Here is a 22,042-nt window from a genome sequence, read left to right as displayed (position 1 = left end):
CTCCCGCACCTGCGCTTCCTCATCACTGAGCCAACTCGGAGCTCCCAGGGTCTGTCCAGCAACTTCCAGACAAGCGGGCAATCATTCAACGAATTCCATCTATTTTAAGAGCTGACACCCTTTCTTTCTTTATTGCCCTTCAACCCTGGGTTGGAGGGAGCCTGATCATCTCTCCAGCCCCACCACCGCCAGTTCCCACAAGTTTAGATCCTCACACAACTTACGCTCACACGCTCGTCATCTCGCCAAAATGTTCGGAATCTTTGCAGACCTCCTGTCGTACGTGTATCCTCGTACCAATGTGAAACGACCTTCTTGGGAATAGGGCGAGTGAAAGCTAATCTGGCATCCGACAGCTCCGTGATCACCATCTTCTTCCCCGTCTTCGCATCCTACAAAGCCCTTCGCTCCTCCGACCCCTCACAGCTAGCGCCATGGCTCATGTACTGGGTGGTTTTATCCTTGATCCTACTGGCAGAGTCTTGGACAGTTTTCATCATTGGATGGTGGGAAGAGGTTTTCTATACCAGAGGACTCACGAGCTAACCAGGCAAACACATACAGGTTCCCGTTCTATAGCTGGATCCGGCTATTCTTCATGGCCTACCTGGTTCTCCCTCAAACCCAGGGTGCTCGACTACTCTACCAAGACTACGTAGCTCCGTTCCTGGAGCACCACGAGCGTGAGATCGAAGAGCTGATCGGGCGCTCTCACGAGCGGGCCCGTGCTTTGGGGTTGCAGGTTTTCTACCAGGCCATCGATTTAATCCGTCAAAAGGTTCTTGGGCTTCCTCCTCAACAGGAAGCGCCCCCTTCCCCCAGCGGCCCAGCGGCGTATGCGCAGTCGCTCCTTTCACGTTTCAATCTTCCCAGTGCAGGTGCTGCACCCGCGAAGGCAGGCGACTGGTACTCGTCACTCAGCAGCGTCTTGAGCTCCGTCGCCTCTGCAGGCACGTCGCGCGAGGCTCGAGAGGCCGAGCTGTCGCAGAGTGGTGTTCTCCTCCAGCAGCAACTGCAGTCGATGACGGCCGCCGACAAGACAAACTTTATCAAAAATCAGCGGGAAGCGCTCGATTTTCTGCGACAGAAACTCGCTGAAGAAGAGCACGGAGCCAGCCGGGAGGAAGCCGACGCAGACGGCCTTGCTATATGGATCATCGCTGCGCAAGAATACCAGCGACAACTCATTTGACCTGGTTGATGAGGAGGATGTTCCTAGGACGACCCGTCGAACCAGTGGTTGGTCTTCCTGGTTAGGAACAGACCAAGACTCTTCCGGCTCATCGGGGCCTGAATACGGTCGATCCACTGGCTACGATCGGCGTGGTTGAATGCAAGAACAAAATGAATGACAAGGACATCCTACCCTATAGGCCTATAGGAGGGGCTGTCAGCTACTGTTACCAAACCATGGGCCGGGCCCGGGTCCATATCTCTAAGAGTTTTGCTATTCATAAAAAGTGAACATGCGAGAGAATTTCTTCCTCTCTACTCTTTTCCGCTATAGAAAGTAAGCCAACTGATTCGACCAAAGCCCGAAACAATCCGATCGGAGGGAATTCGGGCTGCAGCTGCAAGGCGGCTGTCGGGAGAAGTCGATCCTAGGAATGCATACTCCGTAGTATCTATCCCTTTAATACGATTCAAAGGGGCTTTTTTATCTATCCCTAGGGCCATGTTCACAGCCACTGGCTCGACTAGTTTGTATGGTTATGAGTATACACAGACAGCTCTGGAGATACTTTCCTAGTGCAAGTGCTGTTGTCACTGTTTGTCCCTATATCAAAGGTCCAAAGTTGCGGAGTATTATTGTGTGGCAAACGGGGAAGACGGGGGGGAAACTCTGGTCCCAGAATCGATCCACTTCATTGTTCTAAACCTCGAATACCAGAGAAATGAGATCAAGACAGAGATGCAATAAGACTTAGCTTGTCTATATCACCCGTATCCGTATAAAGCTGCAGTTTAGCCTTGAGACATTACTGCCGCGAACGATGAGGCTCTCCTAGGAATCCCGCAGATGTCATAGTGGCGGATTTTAGTATGAGAAGAGGCCCCTCCGTGCAGGTCTTCCACACCAGAATCAAATATTTTTCCCTTTCTCTAAAAGCTTTCACTAAACACCTTGTGGACTAGTGAGATACTCTGGGGCCATCAGATCCCACCTACTGTGAGTTGCGCGCGCCCGAGTGTTCGTCTTCCTCCACCCCCGATTTTTTTTTCCCACCGAACACCAACTTTTTCTGCTGGATTTTTCCCTTTCCTTTTCCCACACACCACCTTGTGTTGAACCCACACACAACACCCAACCCACCCCAGACCACACGCTTCTCCTTTGCGTTGTTGGTCGTCATTTCAACTTATCTGTTGATCTGACCTTTTTCCTTTAGAGTCATCCGACCTAATCCCCCGCGTTCAGATTTCCAGGTTTGGATGCGGCCTTTGTCAAGCCTCTTCCACATCTTGACATCACCGTCTGATTTTCGCCATCGTCGCGTCCTGACGTGCATCCTACCTGTCTAATGACCTCGATCCCTCCTCAGTCGGGCGTTCAACAAGGACAGAGCACCGCTACTCCAGCCTCTACCCAGCCCGCTTCTACCCCTTTGGCTACCACTGCCCCGGCAGCAGCCAAGTCCTACGCCAACGCCACGAAGAAGTCCGCGACGGACCCGTCCGCCGCTCCCGTCACTGTGGGAGGCCCAGCGCAACATGGGAAGTCGACTTCCGTCTCTCCTGTGAACGGCAAACCCATGCAGTCCCAACCCACCCAGCAGGCGGGCCCGGCGCCCACTATCGTGAATGGCGGCGCTCCGACTGCTTCGCAAAATGATCACTCCCGCAAGCCCTCGGTGACTATCACATCTGCCGGTACCTCAGGCTTCATCCCTAACGGAGGCCCTGCCAGCCGACCCAACAGCCTTCAATTCGGCTTCGTCAATGCCCAGAGCTCTCCCAACATGGGCAATCCTGCTGTGCTTGCCTCCAACCAGTCGCAGTCCGGCCTGGGTGCCCCGTCGATGAATCCGCGTGTCACCTCGCCGCAGACCTCCCCCTCACCCATCCCACAGCCTGCTAACAGTGGTGGCCGTGCTCCACCCTCGACTTACCAGGCCCAGGGCAACGTTCCTAACTTTGGAAGCTTTGGCGAGACCGGCGACAACAATGTAAGTAGAAAATATCTTGTCTTTTCTTTGTCTCCCTCGCTCTTTTATCCCTCCATCCCACAATGTGCCTCGGTGCGTTCGGGGATATGTGTCTGCTCCATGTGCGTGGTAAAAATGGAACGTGGGACCGCGCCCGAGAAAATCAATTTCTCTCTTGTACTCGGCTTCTTTACTCTTGATATCCGCCTATTCCCCACGTTCTAATTGGATTGCTTACATAGATGCGTCCAAATTTGCAGACTCCCCTTGCCCCCGGTGCCCAGCATCTTCGCCGCGAATCCTCTCAGTCGACGCACAGTGATATGAGCAACCATATGGGTGGTCCGCCCGGACGCGGTGGCTACCACCATCAGGGTGGGCGCGGCCGTGGATACTCCCAGTCTGGATACCAAGGACAGGTCCCATACTCGCCAGGGCCGAGCTTCCGTCCTACTCCTAACCAGCCTCGTGGAGGCCACAACATGGGTCCTCAATTTCACGGACCCAACCAAGGCCGGCCCATGCCATTCCCTAACTCCCCCCCATCAGGCAACTCGCAGCCCGGCTCTAGCCAATGCGCACCCCACCACTCCGCAAATGCATCCGATCAACCCTGCTCCTATGGGTCAGATTCCGCCTCAGCCTTATGGATACCCTGGACAGCACATGGCCCCCCAAACTGTGAGAACCAAACCTTTCCTTCGTCATAATCACTATCCTGCCCGGCGTGGCCATCCCAAGGTTAATGGGACCCGGCAATCACAAGTTCCGGGCCTTCTTCCCCCAGCTCCCATACCACAACCTGCTCCGGCTCCTCCTGTTCTGGATCTCGCGCCCGAAGGTGGTCAATTCGAAAAGTATCTAACATTTGTGAAATCCCAACAGGCATACCCTCCCAACTACGATCCGAACTATGGCTATTATCAACCCCAGTATGGGATGCCGCCTTACATGACCCCTCCGTCGCCGCAACCTCGTCCTGGCATGCCCTTTAACCCCCCAGGCTGGCTTCATGCCCGGTGCGCAGTATCCTGTGCACCCTCCGCAAACCGCCACTCCTCTTTCACGTACCTCGTCCCAAGTTTCCACGGACCGCCCCGGCTCTAGCCTTGGACAGGGCCCAGCTACATCTGGCGCTCCCGCTCCTGGCCATGCTCACACAGGCAGCAGATCTTCTAACAGTCCAGCTCCCGCGAAGTCGCAGTTCGTTATCCCCCCCCAAGAAGAGCCCCATCGTTATCAAGGATCCCAGCGGTAATGTCAAGAACTTCAATGCTCCCGCATCGCCTGCTCGTGCCACACCTTCTCCCGTGAAGATTACCACTCCCTCTTCAACTCCGCCACCCCGAACCGCCAGTGCCAGCGACCACAGCCGCTCAGATAGCAAGGCCGGCGGTGCCAAGACGGATGACGAGAAGAAACAGGAACTGAAAAACGCCGTCTTGAAGAAGGTCCAGGAGGATGAGGCCGCCCAAAAGCGCCAGGCCGAAGAGGCTGCTCGTAAGCCCGCTGAGGCGACCGAGCCAGCTAAGAAGGACGATACCGAGTCTGCTCGCGCTGCCCTGGAAGGCTTGAACATCAATGAGAAGTCCGCTCCTGCCGAAGAGCCCAAGAAGGTTGAAGAGCCCAAGAAGGCTGAAGAGTCCAAGAAGACCGACGAGCCAAAGAGTACCCCGGCACCTGCACCTGCTGACGATGACGAAATCGACTTCGATGCTATCGAACGTGAGATGGCTGAAATTGAGGCCAAGGAGCGTGCAGCGGAAGAGGACTACTACCGTAAAAAGCAAGAGAAGAAGGAAGCCGAGGCCCGTAAGGAACGTGAGGAACTCGAAGCTTACGAAGCCAACATGAAGAAGGCCGAGCGGGAGGCCGAAGAACGCGAATTGGCCAAGGAGGCAGCCCGTGCTAAGGGCGGCGACGCCAGTGAAGACGAAGCCGCCCGAAAGGAGCGCGAAAGTCTCTTCTCGTCTCTTAAGAGCGGATCAGGCTACCAAGCAACGCAATCCACGCCGGATGATAGCGGTGCTGCCACTCCTGTTTCGTCGGACATGGGTCCCCCTTCGAAGCCCGCCAGTGCTGCGGCTAAGAAGCCTACGGGTCTTAAGGTCGAAACCATCAAGTCTACCGAGCCCACTGCGGCCATGAAGGCTCTGCAGAACGCCAAGTTCCTGGAGGATCTTAGCAAGGTCACTTACCCCGCCTCCATCAACCCTCCCGATGCATCGCTGAATGCAAACTCTCCTCCGGGCCGTCAATTCCACTATGACCGAGACTTCTTGCTTCAATTCCAGACCGCGTACAAGGACAAGCCCTCTGCCGACTGGGACCTTCGTGTTAGAGACACTGTGGGTGACGCTGATTCTTCTCGCCCTCAATCTGCGGTTCGCACTCCCAGTATGGGTGGACGTAATCCCTCACGCACTGGCTCCGGACCCATGGGAAGCTTCGTAACCCGTCCTCCTTCAGTCGGTGGCCCCGTTCGCAACCCTTTCGGCGGTGCTGGCTTCCCCAACCCCATTGGTGGACGTGGTATGGGCAACCCACCAAGCCGCACTCCCTCCGGTGTTGGTCAGTTACCACGTCCCGGTGGTAGCAAGGGTCCTCGCGACGGTAGCCGTCGTGGCAAAACCCCCCAACAAGCGTGACGACGAGCAGAATAAGACCATGCCTCTCACTGCTGGTATGGAACTGAAAGCTATTGTTACTACTGAAACTGGCTGGAAGCCTCGCAGTCTTCAACAACAATCAGGACCAGCACCAGGAGAGGCTGGCGGTCTTATGGATGCCACAACCGTCCAAAGAAAGACTAAGGCGGCTCTGAGTACGTAAATCACAATTCTTATATGCATTTCAAGGCTCGGATACTAACGTGAACTGATTACAGACAAGATGACTCCCGAGAACTTCGACCGTATCTCTTCGCAAATCCTGGAAATCGTGTCGCAGTCCAAGGATGAATCAGATGGCCGCACCCTCCGACAGGTCATTCAGCTTACTTTCGAGAAGGCTACTGATGAAGCTCACTGGGCTCCCATGTACGCCAAGTTCTGTAAGGCCATGCTTGAGAGCATGAGCCCCGAAATCAAGGATGAGAACATCCGTGACAAGAACGGCAACGTTGTTTGTGGTGGAAACCTGTTCCGCAAGTATCTGCTCAACCGTTGTCAAGAAGAGTTCGAGCGTGGCTGGAAAGTCAACCTTCCCCCGAGGCCAGAGGGTGTGACGGAGGAGGTTGCCATGATGTCTGACGAGTACTATATCGCTGCCGCTGCCAAGCGTCGTGGTCTTGGTCTGGTCAAGTTCATTGGTGAGCTTTACAAGCTGGGCATGTTGACTGAGCGTATCATGCACGAGTGTGTTAAGAAGCTCGTCGACTTCGAAGGGGTTCCCGAGGAGGCCGAGGTTGAGAGTCTTACATCTCTCCTGCGCACTATTGGTGCTTCTCTGGATGCATCCGAGAAGGGCCCTGCCATGGTAAGTCATTACTGTCTTCACTGGGACAAATCTTTCCCTTTTACTAACTTCTTTTTACAGATGGATGCATACTTCGCCAGAATCAAGATGATCATCGACCTTCCCGAGCTGAACAGCCGTATGCGTTTCATGTTAATGGTACGTCTTATTCCCTCCCCCAAACCCCCCAAAAGTCGGATTTAAACTAATGTGGGACCTCTTACAGGATATCGTGGATCTCCGTAAGAAGCGCTGGCAGTCGAAGGACTCTGACAAGGGTCCTAAGACTATTCAGCAAATCCGTGAAGAGGCCGCCCGTGCTCAGCAAGAAGCTGATATGGAGCGACAACGCCAGAACTCCAACCGCGGTGGTGCTGGTGGTCGCCCTCCCATGGGCCGTGGCGATGCTCGTGGACTCAGCGGATACGGACACCAAGCCCCTCCTCCCGACTATGCCTCTAGCAAGGTTGGAAGCGATGACCTGCGCCGTTTGCGTTCCACCCGCAACACCAACCAGCCCATGTCCTTTGGCCCGTCAAGCCTGCTGGGCTCCCGTAGCGGCAGCGGTCGTAAGGGCCTCGGCCCTGGTGGTAATTTGGTGCGTGGCAGCGATGACAGTGCCGCTAGCAGCCGCACAGGCACTCCCCCCGCCGGCAAGAAGGAGGACAAGGATGCCTCCTCGTCAATGAATGCTTTCAGGTAAGCTTTATCACATTCTTCTGTCTCTGATCTTTGGACTGACGTTATTTATTAGTGCTCTCGCCCAACTGGAGGACCGTGACAACCTGGCGACTTCTCCTCCCTCTACCCACACTTCCCCCGTCCTCACCAAGTCCCAGCCGGCCACCGAAGAGCGTCGGCCCTCAAAAACCCCATCTAAGGATGGCGAGAACCCAGCATAGAGAGTTCTAGGAGTAATGATCAACGTTTTCCATTTCACGTCTCGAGGTTCCCCAAAAGATTTCCTTTTTCACCTTCTCCCTTTTTCTTTTCCGACTTTACTTTCATGTGTCCCCATCTTGCTCCATCACTTTGCGTGTTTTACATCCGTACGAAGTCCCGTCCTTGCATGTTCCGACTGGGTCGGTTTTCCTTGGGGGCTGTCTTTCCAACTCTTCATAGTGTACAATTTTCAACTTTTCTTCGATCTTGATCAGTCAAGTTTTTTAACCCCTTCAAAGGTTTTACTTATTCGGTGCGGAAGAGTCGAGCAGCAAGTGCAAAAGTGATAGCAAAAGCGAATCGGGCAGTGGTAGATTCAAATTCCAGAGCAGATCTTGCTTCGTGCTCTCTTCCTCCTGTAGGCTTCCTCTTGTAGATTTAGATTCTTTCTATTCAGCGCGGATGCGTGAGCTGTGTTAGCCTGTAGCCGTGGATCCATCTTCACCATCGCGTTGGAGCTATCGGACTTGCCCGCCGCAGAATAAGTTCTTGGCTCGACCACCCTTTTCATTGGCGACGTGCAAGTACAGACACGACCACACTACATCAACAATCAAATATGATAGCTTCCCCCAGCCCAGAAGAACTGCGAATACCCTGGCCCAATTCAGCAGTTCCCGTGCCACTACTGGCAGTACCACACTCACCACAATGCCAATCAACCGCCTCGACGCGGAATCCAGGAGAAAAGCACCGAGAAACCCGGGCTTACTATTGGGAGGAAGGGTGCGGCGGCGCCTGTTGTGCGGCGATCTATGCGCTGTGGACGTGGATAGGTGGTGAGCAGGATTTATCTAGTGAGTCGACTAGAGGAGGAACGGAGAGCGATTATGGCTTTGTTCCGGGACCTCGTCTTGGGGCAGCGTTGGTTCGGGATGGGTCTGTCAAGGAAGCTGTGGCTCTGGAGACTATACTGGTAGTGGTTGGGACGGTGCCTGATTTTGCGCCGTGGGAGGAAGAGGGAGATCCGAGCAAGGAAGATCGTGTGGTCCATGGAAAGAGAGAAGAGAAGAGGGTTATTCTCGAGATGTATTATCATCCGAAGCCGCCGTTCTATATTCTCGGGGAAGAAGCTGGGCAAGAGGTGCTGTTTGAGACGGAGTCGATAATTTGGCAGAGTATGGCACAATAAGTCCAGAGGACGGAGCTACCTTTTGATAGATTCAATATGGGGAAGGCTACTAGGCTTATCGCAGAGGAGCTGGAGGAGGGATATCAATTATAGAGCGATTTTATAACTACCGGCGGTCCAGGGACATTCAATGCATTTTTTGAGTGCTAGAAATAATAATCTTACGCTAATGGGTATTGATGTACCAGGCAATAGAAAAAAAAAATGGAAAGTGCCTGGCACTGTGCATGAAGGGCAAGTGCAGTTAGATGCATAGATCAGAGGGATTCGCCATACACTGACTGGCCCGTGGACACGATCACGTATTTAGGGAGCAGGAATTGCAGGTAAGGTTTTACGGTTGCCAGATAGAGCAGAATGAGTCCAGCTCTAGTCCTCTTCTGGACCAGTTTCACCCCTATCCTGTGTTTTTTCGTTGTCATGGCTGTCGTCGGCCTTGGGTTTGGGTTCGTTATCATTGGACACCTCGATCACGGGGATTGGCAATGAGGGTGACGCCTCGGGCGTCTTATCTTCTGCATCTTCAACAGGTGTGCTCGCAGCACTCTCCTCCGTGGTGTCCTCTATTTGATTGCTAGACGGGTTTTCATCATCAGGATCATGATCATCCACGACAGAAGATGTCTCATCGTGGGGGAATGGCGACGGTGCCCTCTTCGGCACGGCCGTAGAATCAACACTTTCCACTGAACTTGCCGGGCTCTCAGCTTGCGGGCTCTTCATTAATACCGTATCCAGGGATTGAAGGTTCTCGCCGTCCCCGGCCCCTATACTGCTGCGATCCGAAATGGAAAGAGAGCTGCGTGAATGGTTGTTCGAGTAGGTTGCTGGAAGCCCCAGTGCTCGCGCCACCGCTGCTTCTTCGTCTGGAAGCATAGAAGTACTGCTTTCGGTGCTAGAGCTAGGATTGAAGATCCGCCCACCACGCCGGTCGCTCATCTCCAGTATATGATTGTAGCTCTTACGGGTTGGGTCGGCACGGCGTTTCTTCTTCTTCTTTTCTCGCTTCGGGGTTGGGCGGACAACGACCACCGGGATCGGTGACTGTTGAAGGCAATACTTGGACACGGATCCGGGTAAGAGACTGTGGACACCCTTCAAATTCCGGCCTCTGGTACCAACGATCAACATGGCGGGCTCGTAGATCCGAATCTGTATCTTGTTAGAGAAAAGTCGTATGAGAGCCGGGATGACACATTACATACCATGCGCTGGATAATGTCTTCAACCTTCCCCACCACCATTTCAACAACCAAGCTTATTGACTTGTCATTCTGGCTGTTCATCTGAATCACTTGTTCGAAAAGCTTCTCCGCCTCCTTCCGGTATTTGCCCTCTTCGATAGAGGTATCGCTTGCCATGCGCGAGTCCTTCTCGACCGCACGCAAACAAACGATCTCATCGCCATCATCGACAATCCCATCGACAAGCCATTCCAGGGCAAAATCAGAGTAGTCGTTCGTGTCGGTGCCACACAAGAAAGTCCGGCTTCGACGGGTGCTCTGGTAGCCCTTGTGCTTGTAGTTGAGGGTCAAAGTGAAATCAGCAGCATCGCGGTTGTCGAACGTGTTGAAAGACACGCCTCTCTCAAACGTCCTACCCAATCGATCAGTCGGCATGTCTTGCAGGCGGGTATGTGCAGTGGTGCGGGGGATGGAGGGGAGAGCGCGGATGTTCCAGGAAAGAGAAAAAAAAAAGAAGAAGAAGAAAATGGAAAACAGGAAATCAGGAAATGATCAAAGGGGAAAGAAAACTCACTTTGGCGGTGGCGGAGATGGGCCTCGAACAGTTGATAAGGGGCGTTGTTCTTTCTCCACTTCCAAGTCCTTGGTTGACGCATCCACGTGGGATCGCCGCTTATCTTTGAAGCTCACTGAGCGGGTAGGTAGCTTCGCCTCAGAACCCACTTGGAATTGGATTGACTTCCGGCGTGGTCCGCTAGCCAGGTTATCTTCGAATGCCACGCTCGGGAGATGGTTCGATCCTGGGACCTGAGTGGTAGTTTCACAGGAGCCGGGGCGATCCTCAGACTCAAAAGATGGTTTAGGGGATGCTGGGGCCGACATATCTCGGTGGCGGGGGCAATTCCGGAAGGTTCAGCCCGGGCAAATTGTTAATCAGTCCGGAAAATGTCGCTCTTTTCTCTAACAATAGGATCAACGCTGTTTCTGCGGTATGAACGGTCGCACGGTCCAGGCAAATATCGCGTGCTCTATTCAGGCGGTTCTCGGAGTGTCTCGTAATAGGATGCTGGCAAAGTCAAAGGGGACGTTCAGTTCATGCAATGCAGCCAAAGGGTATAATCATATCATCCAAGAGGGCCGTATTACTCGACAGGCTCCACGCATCGGCCGCACTGTTAGGATGGAAATAAAGCACATGCCTGGAGGAAGTGACGCTTGCGGAGGGGTTGGGGTCTCGAAAGGGCAGGCGGTCGGGCCTTATCGATATCGCAAGGATCTACACTGAAGTATACCGAGGATTGACAAGCGTAGTAGACACCCGTGGACCAGGTCGAGCAGCTTTATAGATGGGCACTAGACCTACGAGGCCATTACCACACATGGCATGTCTGCCGGTGAAGCCCTCGCCGTGGAGGTGCCGAATTGCACGAAATCAGATCACCGCTTGAGTTAGAGGATCAGTTACCGTGAAGTATATAACCAGGTCCAAATCAACTGTTAGCTCCCTTACATCCTTCTTTGCATCCGAGAGGCCATCTTATCTTCCCGCCCGATCTATGCAATTCAACTTTCCGTCTGGTGGCCACAGTCAGCCTGATTCTGACCCACGGCTCCGCAGAAGGCATGGTCCCACGCCCATCACCCATACAGCAACCATCTTTCGAAGCGGCCTCGGTCCTATGGTCCTATTCGAAAGTCATGTATCGCTCATACCTACTCCCACCGAGATCAGGACTTCCTATGGCAGTTTTCACTGGGCACCGGCTTCCACATGGTGTTCATGTCAATTTTGGAGATAGTATTGCCTCCTGACCAAAGAAAACTTGATAACTTTGGGGATACTCCACTGGATTTCTGGAAATGGTTACCAGTGATGGTGGTGGTGCACTCTATTCCCACTCCCCTCTTCCTCTCGGTCTCACTGCTCTATACTCTCGCTGTACTGATAGCTTGGGGGGAGTCCACTGGATTCCGAAAAAGGATGACTAGTGATGTATTCTACTCTTACTCCCCTCTTACTCTCTATGTTATTGGTCTATGTTCTCGCTGTATACGACGCTTATGCTGTACACAGTAAAACCAGTAGCAACTATTTCAGAATGGCTTGTTGTTTACGATAAAAACCCAACAGAAGGACAAAAATTGAACGAATGGAAGATTTGCATAATAAATCGGTCTGATGTTGGCCGTAGAACTTCTCTCCTCCAAGATTATCGATAGGGTGAAATGAAAGAGGCAGACCACTAGAAGATCAAAATGGAAAAAGAAGCACCCCCCATACGCCAGATGTCTCCTTTGTATGGGTTTCCCGCCCACCCCCCATTTCCTCTCCGACATCACTTCAGGCTGGGTGCACCCAAAGTGACGGGACTGTACGGCCGGTTGCCAGAGTGGCTAATGGGAGCATCCTCCCACTAGACCATCCTGGAGAGTTATTGCAAATAAGACCTGTTAATTCTCTTATAGCCCTGCCCTGTCCAGAGGTACCGCAAAACACGCAGACCATCGACTTCTCGCCTTCCACCCTCCCCTTCTACGCTTCGAAAACTTTTCCCTATATTAGAAACATACCTATCGATACCTTATGAGAGAATTTACTCTTAGCTTAGATAGCGGTTATTCAAAGGCTTGTCATAATTAGACTTCTAATTAAGCCGTTGTGGTCACACAGGGGAGTCGGAATAGCCAAGGGGCAGGTGAATATAATATTACCCTATCTTGATAACATGCCATTAAACAACTCAGAAATTGCCCCTCAAGAAGACCTGAAAAACTAATCGATTTCAGAGGAGACGAACGCAGCAGTCCCACCGCCAGAAAAGATTTCTCCACTGTGAAAGCTTAGGCTTGCGGCCAAGGTGCGACCAACCAAGGAAGCCAAATCGGACTTCCGCCCCAGACACATCAACGCGCGTACACAAAAGGAACAGTGTTCTTGTAATCTCGCAAGGCTCACGTCCTCCGTCCCGTAATTTGAGCAAGAAAAGCTTGAAATCAGGTCGAGGAAGATACACCCTGCTCGCACAAAAGTGTTGATGAGAAGGACTGTAAAGGGTTCAGTGAGGAATGCCGCCTCAGCAAGCGAGTCATGGAACTGGCGAGGCTGAACCGATTTACCTTGCTCATATAAGGAGCATTGAGCCAGCGAGGCAACAGCGACTGCATTGTCTCTCCTCAGCGTAGCCACAAAGCCCACGGCCTCGCGAGCCTCCCGCTCGGCAGCTGAGCTGGTTTGCCTTTGGTCGATGGTTTCAATCACATCAGCTAACAGCATGGCACCCAGATGCCAATGTGCTGCGAGGATCACATACCATGACTGGATGCGGGGCGGGAGGGTGATATGGTTGGCGATGCAGTCGCGAATGAAACGATCGTAGGTGGTGTGCCAGTGACGGTACACAAGCACAGCTTTACGAATGCCTTCTTCGAGACGCTCGGGAAAGGCACCCCGGTATACAAGTGTCTGGAGCTGGGTTACTCGGCGATAGAGCAGTACTTTTACAGGCGCTCCATCCGACAGTATAGTGGCAGCTTCCTCGTAAGAGCATGGCCAGCGCCTGGGCTCCTTATGAGAATCGCAGCGGTTGGGGCTTTTGTGCAGGATGTAGTCCCCCCAGAGGTCAGTGGGGTGATTACCGCTGTTTCTTGTTGATGGCATGTTCCAGCCGTCCAAGTCCAGTGGTCTCTGGGCCCCGTCTGGTAAGCTCCGCAGAGACTGGACTAATGAGACCTCGCTATCCTCATCAGAAACAACTGGAGGACGCTGGTGCATGGCTGCGGTTTGGGTATCGAACATGAGCCCGAGCCAGAAAAGGAGATTAAGTGTGTCACGATGTCCAGAGTTAGCTAGAATCAAGCTGGCTTCTGGATTGCCACTCGTGTCATTTTCGAAGGGCGCTGCCCTCGCCTTTTCAGGCGTACACGCCAGGGACTGTTTCTGGTTTCTTCCTCTTGATAGTGAAAATTGATAACGATAAGAATGGAGTTGTCTGAGAGCCGCCTCCAAGAATATAGTGGTATCGCCCGCTTGAAGGACCTCTTCCAATCCAACCTCTTTCTCGCAGTCCAACGGGCGCTGTGTTAGAGAAAATATGATGTTCGCAAACACAATTCTGAATGACTTCATTCCGCTCAGGCACTGCAGAGCATGCCGCGCTTGGTTCCAGACCTCTCTTCGCATGGAGCGTTCATTCTGTGCCATCGGTGCTGTGGTAGCACATGTGTCATCATTCGTGTCCAAATTCTGTGACCACTGCAGGGCAAACGCCATGATCGAAAGATGCAGAGCGCGAGCCGCAGCTTTGTCTTCTGCAGCACTCAGGCCCACTTCTCGGACTGCTGCAGTCGCTTGGTCGAGTCGACAAACCCGAGCGCATATCCGATTTGACCAATCTGGGCCCCATTCGAGCCTGCTGGCCGCATCGACCCCATTGCTGTAAGGACAATTACGCTCGGTCAACCAGCATGAGAGGGCATTTTCCATACTATCATGGTAAATCCTGATCAGATTTTGCGTTATCTTGATTCGAGCATAGTCATGCGCCGTCTTATCTGAAAGCAAACAGACTCCATCTCTGTCGGATACTTTGGGGGAAGCTCTTCGTTTACCATCTCGCTGAAGGCTTTCGGCTGGGGAAAGTAGATTGGGCTGTACCTTCCGATTATTAGTTTCATCAGCCCTGTGTTCCTCGAGTTGCTGGAGATAATCCAACGCATTTTCTAGAGGTCCATGTGTGCTCGAGTCTCCCTGGCTGGTCATACTCAATGGCCAACCCTTGTCACTAGAATTCCCTTCCAGCTGACTCGGGTCATTGGCAAGTTGCCCTTCTGCAGAACCATTGAGGTTGGGGGGGCGTTATGCAATCACTGCGCAGGCTGCTTGCTTGCCACTGCGAAGGCGTGGCAACCTCGGCCAGCAGAAATTGCTCTGAGGGGACTGTATATGGGCTTTGAGAGCCGCTTCCAGTTGCAGCAGGGCGTTGAACAGCGAGTCGTCTCTGCTGTCGCTTCGATGCTGTCCGCATAGAGAGCCATTTGAAAGTACATTCCTTCCTGTACTTCACGCAATTAGAGCACACAATAGATTTCATCTCCTTGCTATTCTTCTAGGGCATGACATTAGGTCCTCAAGTCGCCACAAAACGGTATGATTAACGAACCGGTGCATCGCAACGCCTTTTGCCTTTCCGACATTGATCGCAGCTATGATCCTGAGATCGACGGGGTGCTCCTGCCGAAGAGGGCATATTTCTGGGAACCTTTTATCCTCTGAGGGTGATCCAGAGGCGCTGACTTCGCATGAGGAATCTCAGAGAGAAGGAGGTTCGAGGTCAGCTCTCCTGCGACCCCCGCTCTGATCTGCACCAACTAGCCTTCTTGCGGGGAAGGTTACCCCATGGGGCACTTTATCGCGGGCCCCTTCAGGATCTCCAGCCAACTGGTTAAAGGATTCTTGTGTTCCAATCTTCGACACGAAATGCCGCGCATAAGGGAATCGTACACTCTTTCTTTGAGTACGAGCCAACGCCCTGAACACAGCCCCATGAGCTTATCTTCCCTGTTCCCCCTATCTCGCGACTGCTGAGATCCAGCATGGGAATCAATCGGCCCTTGATGCCTTGCTCACTACTTACAAGTGTTTTGACCCGACCATATCCATGTTTGTGGACGACTTGAACACCAGTGTCCAGCTGCTCCGGCAGCCCCACCATAGACTACCGCCGACCCGATGGGGGATACCGATACAATAAGACAGAAAATAGGAGGTAAAAATCGGAAATGCCTTGATGCTCTCAATTCATGTCGTCTGCTCGGAGAGAGCGGGATGGAGATGTGTTTGATGTTGGGGTTTGCACGGTCATCGAAGATTCTTATTTGGGAAACAACTTGTACTCCGAAGCTCCGATTCTCCTTCCGGTAATTCTCCTTAGAATGCTTCCAAATCCTCTACTGGGGTTATTCTTGGCGCCAAATTGAGACAAGAAAGGATGAAGGCCAATGAACGATGGTAGTTTCAGTTCATTGGCGACGCATCCTCTATTCCTTACCGCTATTGATGTCTCCGAGCTTGATCAGCCGGTAGAACATGCCCCCGGTGGTTAAAGCCGAAGGAACTAGAATCATTAACCTGGTGAAGCCTATTTATTTGGGTCATTCTTAGAAGGCAGCTGGATTGATAAAACAAACTCCTCTAAAGAAGAAAGATCACGGCCGTCTTCCAATCTAATCACCGCAAGGTCTTTCCTTGAACTTGCCGTCGTGGATTCTTTTTGCACCTTCGGACGTCACAATTCACCTCAATTCCACACAAAATGGGGCCCCTCCCTAAATTCACAGCTCGCCAAATCCTCGACGCATTCTACTCTGCCGAGCGCGTCTACATGAGTGCTCCCCCCGAAGAGCGCGACTTTGCCGGGATCGCAGCCACCCTGGCCCCAGATTTCAGAATGGAACAGACCTCTGCGCTGCCATATGCCGGGGTCTACCACGGACCCCAAGGTATGCACGACTGGGCCGTCCGCATGGCGGACTACTTCAGCGTTGTTGACGTGCGCAACCCGGAGATTTTCGAGCTGGCAGGGTCGAGCCGCATAGTGGTTGTGTCGAATGTCCATTTCAAGGTGCGCAAGACGGGAGAGGAACTGGAGTACCCATTTGTTCAGGTCATTACTGTGGATCTGGAGCAGGGCCTGATTACTGAGATGAGGCCTTTTTACTGGGATGTGGCCGCGTTGAATAAGGCCTTGGGCTTGGTATGACTGACGGAAGCGTTGCTGGCATGCACCAGTCTTATGTCGTCGAATAATGGCAATCTTGATAGAAAAAATGCGCTCGTTAGATCTGCATGTTTTTTCGAGGGCTTGCTTTTAGTGTTTTGGCACTGATAGATTATCCTTCAAATCAAAAGGCATAGAATCAATCGCTCAGCCCTTTGACAAATTCAAACGTCCGATCAGAAATACGAATCTCCTCTAGACCAAGTAAATCACTGCCTTTACAGAGTCACAGCTTCTTATCACTGCATCCAGGTCCCCGATCGCAGCGCCGCAGATCAGATCTCTAAGGGGATCCGCACGTATGCGGATCCGGTCGGTTATGAACCCTCTGTGGAGACCACTCATCGAAATGCGGGGAATCCGGGGTAGCCTGTCATATCCCACAGCTCTGAAGGAGAGAGACATCGGGTCCAGCTCCTAGCATATCCCTGAGCAACCGTGCTCGCCATGCGGTTCTGCAGCGTTCCCATCTATGATCCGCCCGGACTCCTCCCCGCGAGGGGTCATGAGGGGTTGTTGCACAATGTCAACTCTGTATTTTAAATTCAACGAGGGTCTCCAGTGTCGAGAGCGATGTGCATCCAGCTTCGGGTGTTAAGTCTCAGTCGCAGGTTTTCTTATTCTCTCCAAGCCGAGGGGGCTTTTTTACTTCAATTTCTCTCAAGTATAATCAGCCCTATACTCTATATTCTATACTCCCAGCGCAAAGATGCCTCTACGAACCAGCCTCAACGAAAACACCAGCCCAACTGCCCCCACCCCATCGCCAACCCCGAACAAGCTCCAGACCGACGTTCTCATCGTCGGCGCCGGCTTCGGCGGCATCTTCTGCCTCCACGAGATACGCAAGCTAGGCCTAAAGGCCACGATCTACGAAGCAGGCACCGACATCGGCGGCACCTGGCGCTGGAACTGCTATCCCGGCGCAGGCGTCGACTCGGAAGTGCCCGAATACGAGTACTCGATCCCCGAGATCTGGAAAGACTGGACCTGGTCCACGAACTACCCCACCTACGACGAGATCCGCCGGTACTTCGACCACGTGGATGCCGTGCTGCAGGTGAAGAAAGACTGCGCGTTCAACAGCGTCGTCGTCGACGCGCAGTTCGACACGGAGCGGGGCCAATGGTGCGTCACGACGGCGGATGGACGGACGGCCGTGTCGCGGTACTTGATTATCGCGACGGGGTTCGCGGCCAAGCGGTATGTGCCTGAGTGGGCGGGGATGGAGACCTTCAAGGGAATCGTGCACCATTCGTCGTTCTGGCCCGACGAGCCCGTCGATGTGCGCGGAAAGCGGTGCGCGGTTATCGGGACAGGCGCGTCGGGGGTGCAAGTTACGCAGACGTGGGGGCCTGTGGCGGGCTCGCTGAAGGTCTTCCAGCGGACGCCGAACCTGGCGCTCCCGATGCGCCGGCGGGCGCTGTCGGGCGAAGAGCAGAGGAAGAACAAGGCGGTATATCCGGAACTCTTCTCGTTGCGCGAGAAGTGCTTTGGCGGGTTCCTGTATACCTTTGATGAGAAGAGCAGCGCGGATGACAGCGCGGAGGAGCGCGAAGCGTTCTTCGAGAGACTGTGGGAGGCGGGCGGGTTTCGCTTCTGGCTGGCGAACTACAAGGACTACCTCTTCGATGCGAAGGCGAACAGGCTGGTCTACGATTTCTGGTGCAAGAAGGTCCGGCAGACGATCGACGACCCGAAGCAACGCGATATCCTCGCGCCGCGGGAGCCCCCACATGCATATGGGGTGAAGAGGCCGTCACTGCAGCATAGTTACTACGAGCAGTTCAACCGGTCGTCCGTCGAGGCGATTGATCTCCGGGGGAATCAGATCGTCGCGTTTACAGAGAAGGGAATCAAGATGGAAGATGGAACCGAGCACGAGCTCGACGTCGTCTGTATTGCGACGGGCTTCGACATCGCAACGGGTGGCATGACGAGCATGGGCCTACGAAGTATCCACGGCACGAGACTGGAGGATGAATGGAAGCACGGCGCATACACCTACTTGGGCACAACGGTCAGTGGGTATCCGAACATGTTCCACCTGTATGGGCCGCAGGGCCCGACGCTGTTCAGCAATGGGCCGACGACCATCGAGATCCAGGGTCGCTGGATCGCGCAGGCAATCAAGCATATCGAGCGGCAGGGGATCCGGTACATAGATGCGACACCCGAGGCAGCGCAGGAATGGAAGAAGCGCATCAACTTTCTGTCCGATGTCTCGCTGTTTCCCACCACCAAGTCGACGTACATGGGGGGTAATGTGCCGGGGAAGGTGTTTGAGCAGGTGAATTATGCGGGGGCGAATATGCCTATGCACAAGATATCCGGGCTGCATTACCGGAGTTCACGGGGTTTCAGGTGGTGCGGGCACAGAAGCCCCGGCAGACATCGAAGATCTGATGGTTATTGGCGGGGCGGGGGGGGAAGAGGGGGAACATCATACGGTTACGAAAGTCTCCTAGTACATACATATGTAGTTATAAGCAGGCAAAATGGACAGTCTGGAACTATGACCACCTGGAGGGATGTAGCGAATCAGAAGGACGGACGTGTTGTCCCGGGTCGAAAAAAACATAACCAAACTGAAAATCTAGACTTGAGGGCATGAGGCGAGTGGATTCGTTGCGGGAACAAAACTGGCGCATCTTACCCACCTTCTCATCCAGCGCCAATCATCACCAGCCAACCGACACACGAGGGTAGGAATGCATGCGCACTAGGCTTCCCGACGGTTACGATTTGGCCTCCGGGACTCGCCGTATGCGCACCGCTTTGCAGATCGGTCATGAGGTGGGGAGCGAGATAAGGAACAGACTCCAGGACTAGATGGCCAGATCCGATTACGGCATGCACAAATGGTGGTCAGAGCTTTCTGTGATGAGCGGGGTTCATCGAGCATCAGGGCTGTCACTGCCGTCACTTCCGGCAGATCCGTTCGAGGCAGCTCAACCCCTAAAGCGAAAATACAGCGAATGCGAATACTCCGGAGAAAAGGGGAATTGAAAGTAGCATGGAGCACCTCCGGGTGATCAGATAGAGCCTGGATCTGAACGGGGTCTGTAGATAATGTTCACGGTACCTGGCAAGCCCTGAACCCAGGCCGACTTAGCCGCGTAGATCGAGCGCCATCGCAGTCTTGGCGGGGATCCAGCGGTGAAGCGAAGGACTTCGGGACGAAACGCACCTTCGTACAGAACGCTCGGGCCGCCTGCAGCGATCGACCGGTCACATGCACCGTTGGGAGATGCGGCGCGAAATGATTGGTTGCTACGATGTCGGCACAAGTAGGAATGGATTGAACTACTGGACTAGGCAGAGGAAGTTCGGACTGGCACGGTTTGGAGATTGTATGACATTTTTCTCTATGGACAAGTTGGTTCAGTTGCCAATGCCACCGACCAAAGCGGGGGGTAGTAGTCTCGACCTTGATCAACAGAGGGAGAGCTGCTTATTTCAAAACAATGTGTGGGAGATGGGAGATATATATCGCTGAGGAAACATGGGGATCGGATCATGGGGAGTGTAGAAATAGGTATCAAAAAAAGAAGCTCGCTAAGATGGCAGCCAGGTCATCGTCAAAAACATCAGGGTATCACAGGCAATGGTATCGTCGAAAGTGGTGTACAAGAACAGGAAGAAGTCGAAAGACCGGCGAGGTCAGTATGCCTCGATGATGGGACTGGCGTCTTGTGAAGCAAAATACCCTGTGTCGAACAATGGCTGGGAGTCCGTGAGCGAGATCGTGGTTGTGGTGGGTGTTTTTTGGTCGAACGCCTCCAAGGTAGGCTGGGGCGGGGAAATGGGAAGAGCATCGTCCTCCGACTCGTCATCGGAGTCGGCAGGCAGGAGCTCGGGTGGAGATTGGCGAGACGGTGATCGAGTGAGGCTGAGGTCCTCGATCCCCTCCCCATCGTCATATTCAAAGTCGGAATCGGTATCATCGTCCTCCTCCTCGAAGAGAGCGGGCTCAGGCATAGGTGGAGGAGAGACGGGGCGGCGGCGAGTGGAAGGGTTGATCACAAAGCCAGCTTGAGTGTAAGCCTCGTCTTCTTCATCGCTGTCACTGTCGGAATCCAGGTCGGAGTTATCGTCGGAAAGATCGTATTCCTCCTCGGTCTCCTCGATCATAGTAGACGCCCATTGGACGCGTCGGGTCTCTTCTTGGGCCTTGGTGGCGCCGTGGACGGTCTGGTTAAACCAACGTTCTTGCTCGCGCTCGGCCTCGGCGAGGTCGACCATCAGAGAATCCAACAGATTGGCATGGCCTACCAACAATCGCAGATCGTGGTCCGCCCGGGAAGCTTCGCGGGTGAGCTTCTTGCGGGCGGTGTGGGCCAAGTAGTATGTTTGAGTGATGCTCATCTTCTTCTGCTGGCGGCGACGGAAGAGAGTCTGGAAGTAGGGGCTGTTTGGGGAGATAGACTCAGGAGCTTGGGAGGTGAAGGAGGAAACCATGGTGGGCAATCGAAATATTATTTGTTTTCGAATGACTCTATCTGCCAAGGTGATGACTCAAGGTCATGCTCATCCAATGACAAGTGGGGACTCCAGTCGAGGCGGTGAGCTGCAAGGTTGCAAGGTCGCAGGGTTGCAAGGCTGTGTGGTGCGCTTAGGCCAGGTTCGATTATGATTCTTGAGGCTATTCGAGTAGTGGTTGGAGAGCTTGATAATAGGCGAGCTGAAAGGGAGGCGGGGGGGGGGGGGTCAGCAATGATTTTATAAAATCAAAACATGGAAACGCAGGGTCTGCTTACAATGATTTTTTTTTTTTCTTTTTTTCTTTTCTATCCCCGAGCCGTGTACCCGTTACTCACCTAAATTCCGACGAACCGAATCGGACTTTGATCCACCCGGTGGATCGGACCTTCTGGGAACCGCTGAGTAAATGATTTTTTCTTTTTTTTTATTCCCTATTTTTTTTTCTCTTGGCTGTGCATAACTCCCCAACAGGTGAAACTATACACCGCCATGATCGCAAGGCCTTGGCTTGGCTGCCTCGGAGCCTGTCGCAATGATTGCCCTCTGTTGATGCGTACACTTCCCCCCCCCAATCTTGTGTCCCTAAGGAGGTCCGGAGTTACAGAGGAGATTACGGGACTACAGTGAGGAGTGAGTCAATATCCCCGATCACCCGTGGTAGTCCTTTTTTACCCGATGCGGCGGTCGGGCTGACCTCCGCGGCGACCGGAGCTTCAATGACCGAATGTCCTGTAACTATTACTCAGAAAGGCTTTATGTTTCCGGGGCTCTCAGCATCAGCCGCTTCATAAGCACTTTGGAGCTCTAGTTAGTTAACTAAAGTTAAATCTTCTTGATGACAATTCCTTTATCTTCGAATTCATAATCCAATGGCGTGCTTGCTACCCCAGCCTGTAAACCCGAGTGCTCGGCCATGACAGG

The 22,042-nt window shown here is 53.3% G+C and overlaps 9 protein-coding genes across 9 annotated transcripts; 5 read left to right on the top strand and 4 right to left on the bottom strand.

The window, feature by feature from the left end:
• Nucleotides 1-250: 250 nt before the first annotated feature.
• Nucleotides 251-1,192, top strand: N7468_005328 (HVA22/TB2/DP1 family protein; the record flags this gene model as incomplete). The annotated part of the gene is made up of 3 exons (XM_058474625.1): nt 251-279; nt 357-506; nt 565-1,192. The coding sequence occupies 3 exons, from the start codon at nt 251-253 to the stop codon at nt 1,190-1,192; spliced, it is 807 nt and encodes a 268-aa protein (XP_058330365.1).
• Nucleotides 1,193-2,522: 1,330 nt separating this feature from the next.
• N7468_005327 (putative eukaryotic translation initiation factor subunit eIF-4F) lies at nt 2,523-7,504 on the top strand (the record flags this gene model as incomplete). Its single annotated transcript, XM_058474624.1, has 9 exons — nt 2,523-3,167; nt 3,389-3,632; nt 3,718-4,213; nt 4,264-5,717; nt 5,764-5,970; nt 6,034-6,623; nt 6,684-6,761; nt 6,829-7,301; nt 7,357-7,504. The coding sequence occupies 9 exons, from the start codon at nt 2,523-2,525 to the stop codon at nt 7,502-7,504; spliced, it is 4,335 nt and encodes a 1,444-aa protein (XP_058330364.1).
• Nucleotides 7,505-8,103: 599 nt separating this feature from the next.
• N7468_005326 (uncharacterized protein) lies at nt 8,104-8,676 on the top strand (the record flags this gene model as incomplete). The annotated part of the gene is made up of 1 exon (XM_058474623.1): nt 8,104-8,676. The coding sequence occupies one exon, from the start codon at nt 8,104-8,106 to the stop codon at nt 8,674-8,676; it is 573 nt and encodes a 190-aa protein (XP_058330363.1).
• A 369-nt stretch (nt 8,677-9,045) lies between these two features.
• On the bottom strand, nt 9,046-10,742 carry N7468_005325 (universal stress protein; the record flags this gene model as incomplete). Its single annotated transcript, XM_058474622.1, has 3 exons — nt 9,046-9,828; nt 9,882-10,272; nt 10,435-10,742. 3 exons carry the CDS (start codon nt 10,740-10,742, stop codon nt 9,046-9,048), a joined length of 1,482 nt encoding a protein of 493 aa, XP_058330362.1.
• Nucleotides 10,743-12,633: 1,891 nt separating this feature from the next.
• Nucleotides 12,634-14,343, bottom strand: N7468_005324 (regulatory protein alcR; the record flags this gene model as incomplete). The annotated part of the gene is made up of 1 exon (XM_058474621.1): nt 12,634-14,343. One exon carries the CDS (start codon nt 14,341-14,343, stop codon nt 12,634-12,636), a length of 1,710 nt encoding a protein of 569 aa, XP_058330361.1.
• Nucleotides 14,344-14,668: 325 nt separating this feature from the next.
• N7468_005323 (Zn(II)2Cys6 transcription factor domain-containing protein) lies at nt 14,669-15,106 on the bottom strand (the record flags this gene model as incomplete). The annotated part of the gene is made up of 2 exons (XM_058474620.1): nt 14,669-14,965; nt 15,020-15,106. The coding sequence occupies 2 exons, from the start codon at nt 15,104-15,106 to the stop codon at nt 14,669-14,671; spliced, it is 384 nt and encodes a 127-aa protein (XP_058330360.1).
• Nucleotides 15,107-16,171: 1,065 nt separating this feature from the next.
• N7468_005322 (nuclear transport factor 2 family protein) lies at nt 16,172-16,618 on the top strand (the record flags this gene model as incomplete). The annotated part of the gene is made up of 1 exon (XM_058474619.1): nt 16,172-16,618. The coding sequence occupies one exon, from the start codon at nt 16,172-16,174 to the stop codon at nt 16,616-16,618; it is 447 nt and encodes a 148-aa protein (XP_058330359.1).
• A 727-nt stretch (nt 16,619-17,345) lies between these two features.
• Nucleotides 17,346-19,042, top strand: N7468_005321 (flavin-containing monooxygenase; the record flags this gene model as incomplete). The annotated part of the gene is made up of 2 exons (XM_058474618.1): nt 17,346-18,897; nt 18,927-19,042. The coding sequence occupies 2 exons, from the start codon at nt 17,346-17,348 to the stop codon at nt 19,040-19,042; spliced, it is 1,668 nt and encodes a 555-aa protein (XP_058330358.1).
• Nucleotides 19,043-20,299: 1,257 nt separating this feature from the next.
• N7468_005320 (uncharacterized protein) lies at nt 20,300-21,097 on the bottom strand (the record flags this gene model as incomplete). The annotated part of the gene is made up of 1 exon (XM_058474617.1): nt 20,300-21,097. One exon carries the CDS (start codon nt 21,095-21,097, stop codon nt 20,300-20,302), a length of 798 nt encoding a protein of 265 aa, XP_058330357.1.
• Between the last annotated feature and the right edge of the window lie 945 nt (nt 21,098-22,042).

Source organism: Penicillium chermesinum (assembly GCF_028974085.1).
Source record: "Penicillium chermesinum strain IBT 19713 chromosome Unknown utg000004l:1.0-3345178.0:1.0-3348027.0, whole genome shotgun sequence".
Taxonomy (NCBI): domain Eukaryota; kingdom Fungi; phylum Ascomycota; class Eurotiomycetes; order Eurotiales; family Aspergillaceae; genus Penicillium; species Penicillium chermesinum.
Note: the sequence above shows the minus strand (reverse complement) of the source record. Positions and strands in the feature narration are given on the sequence as shown.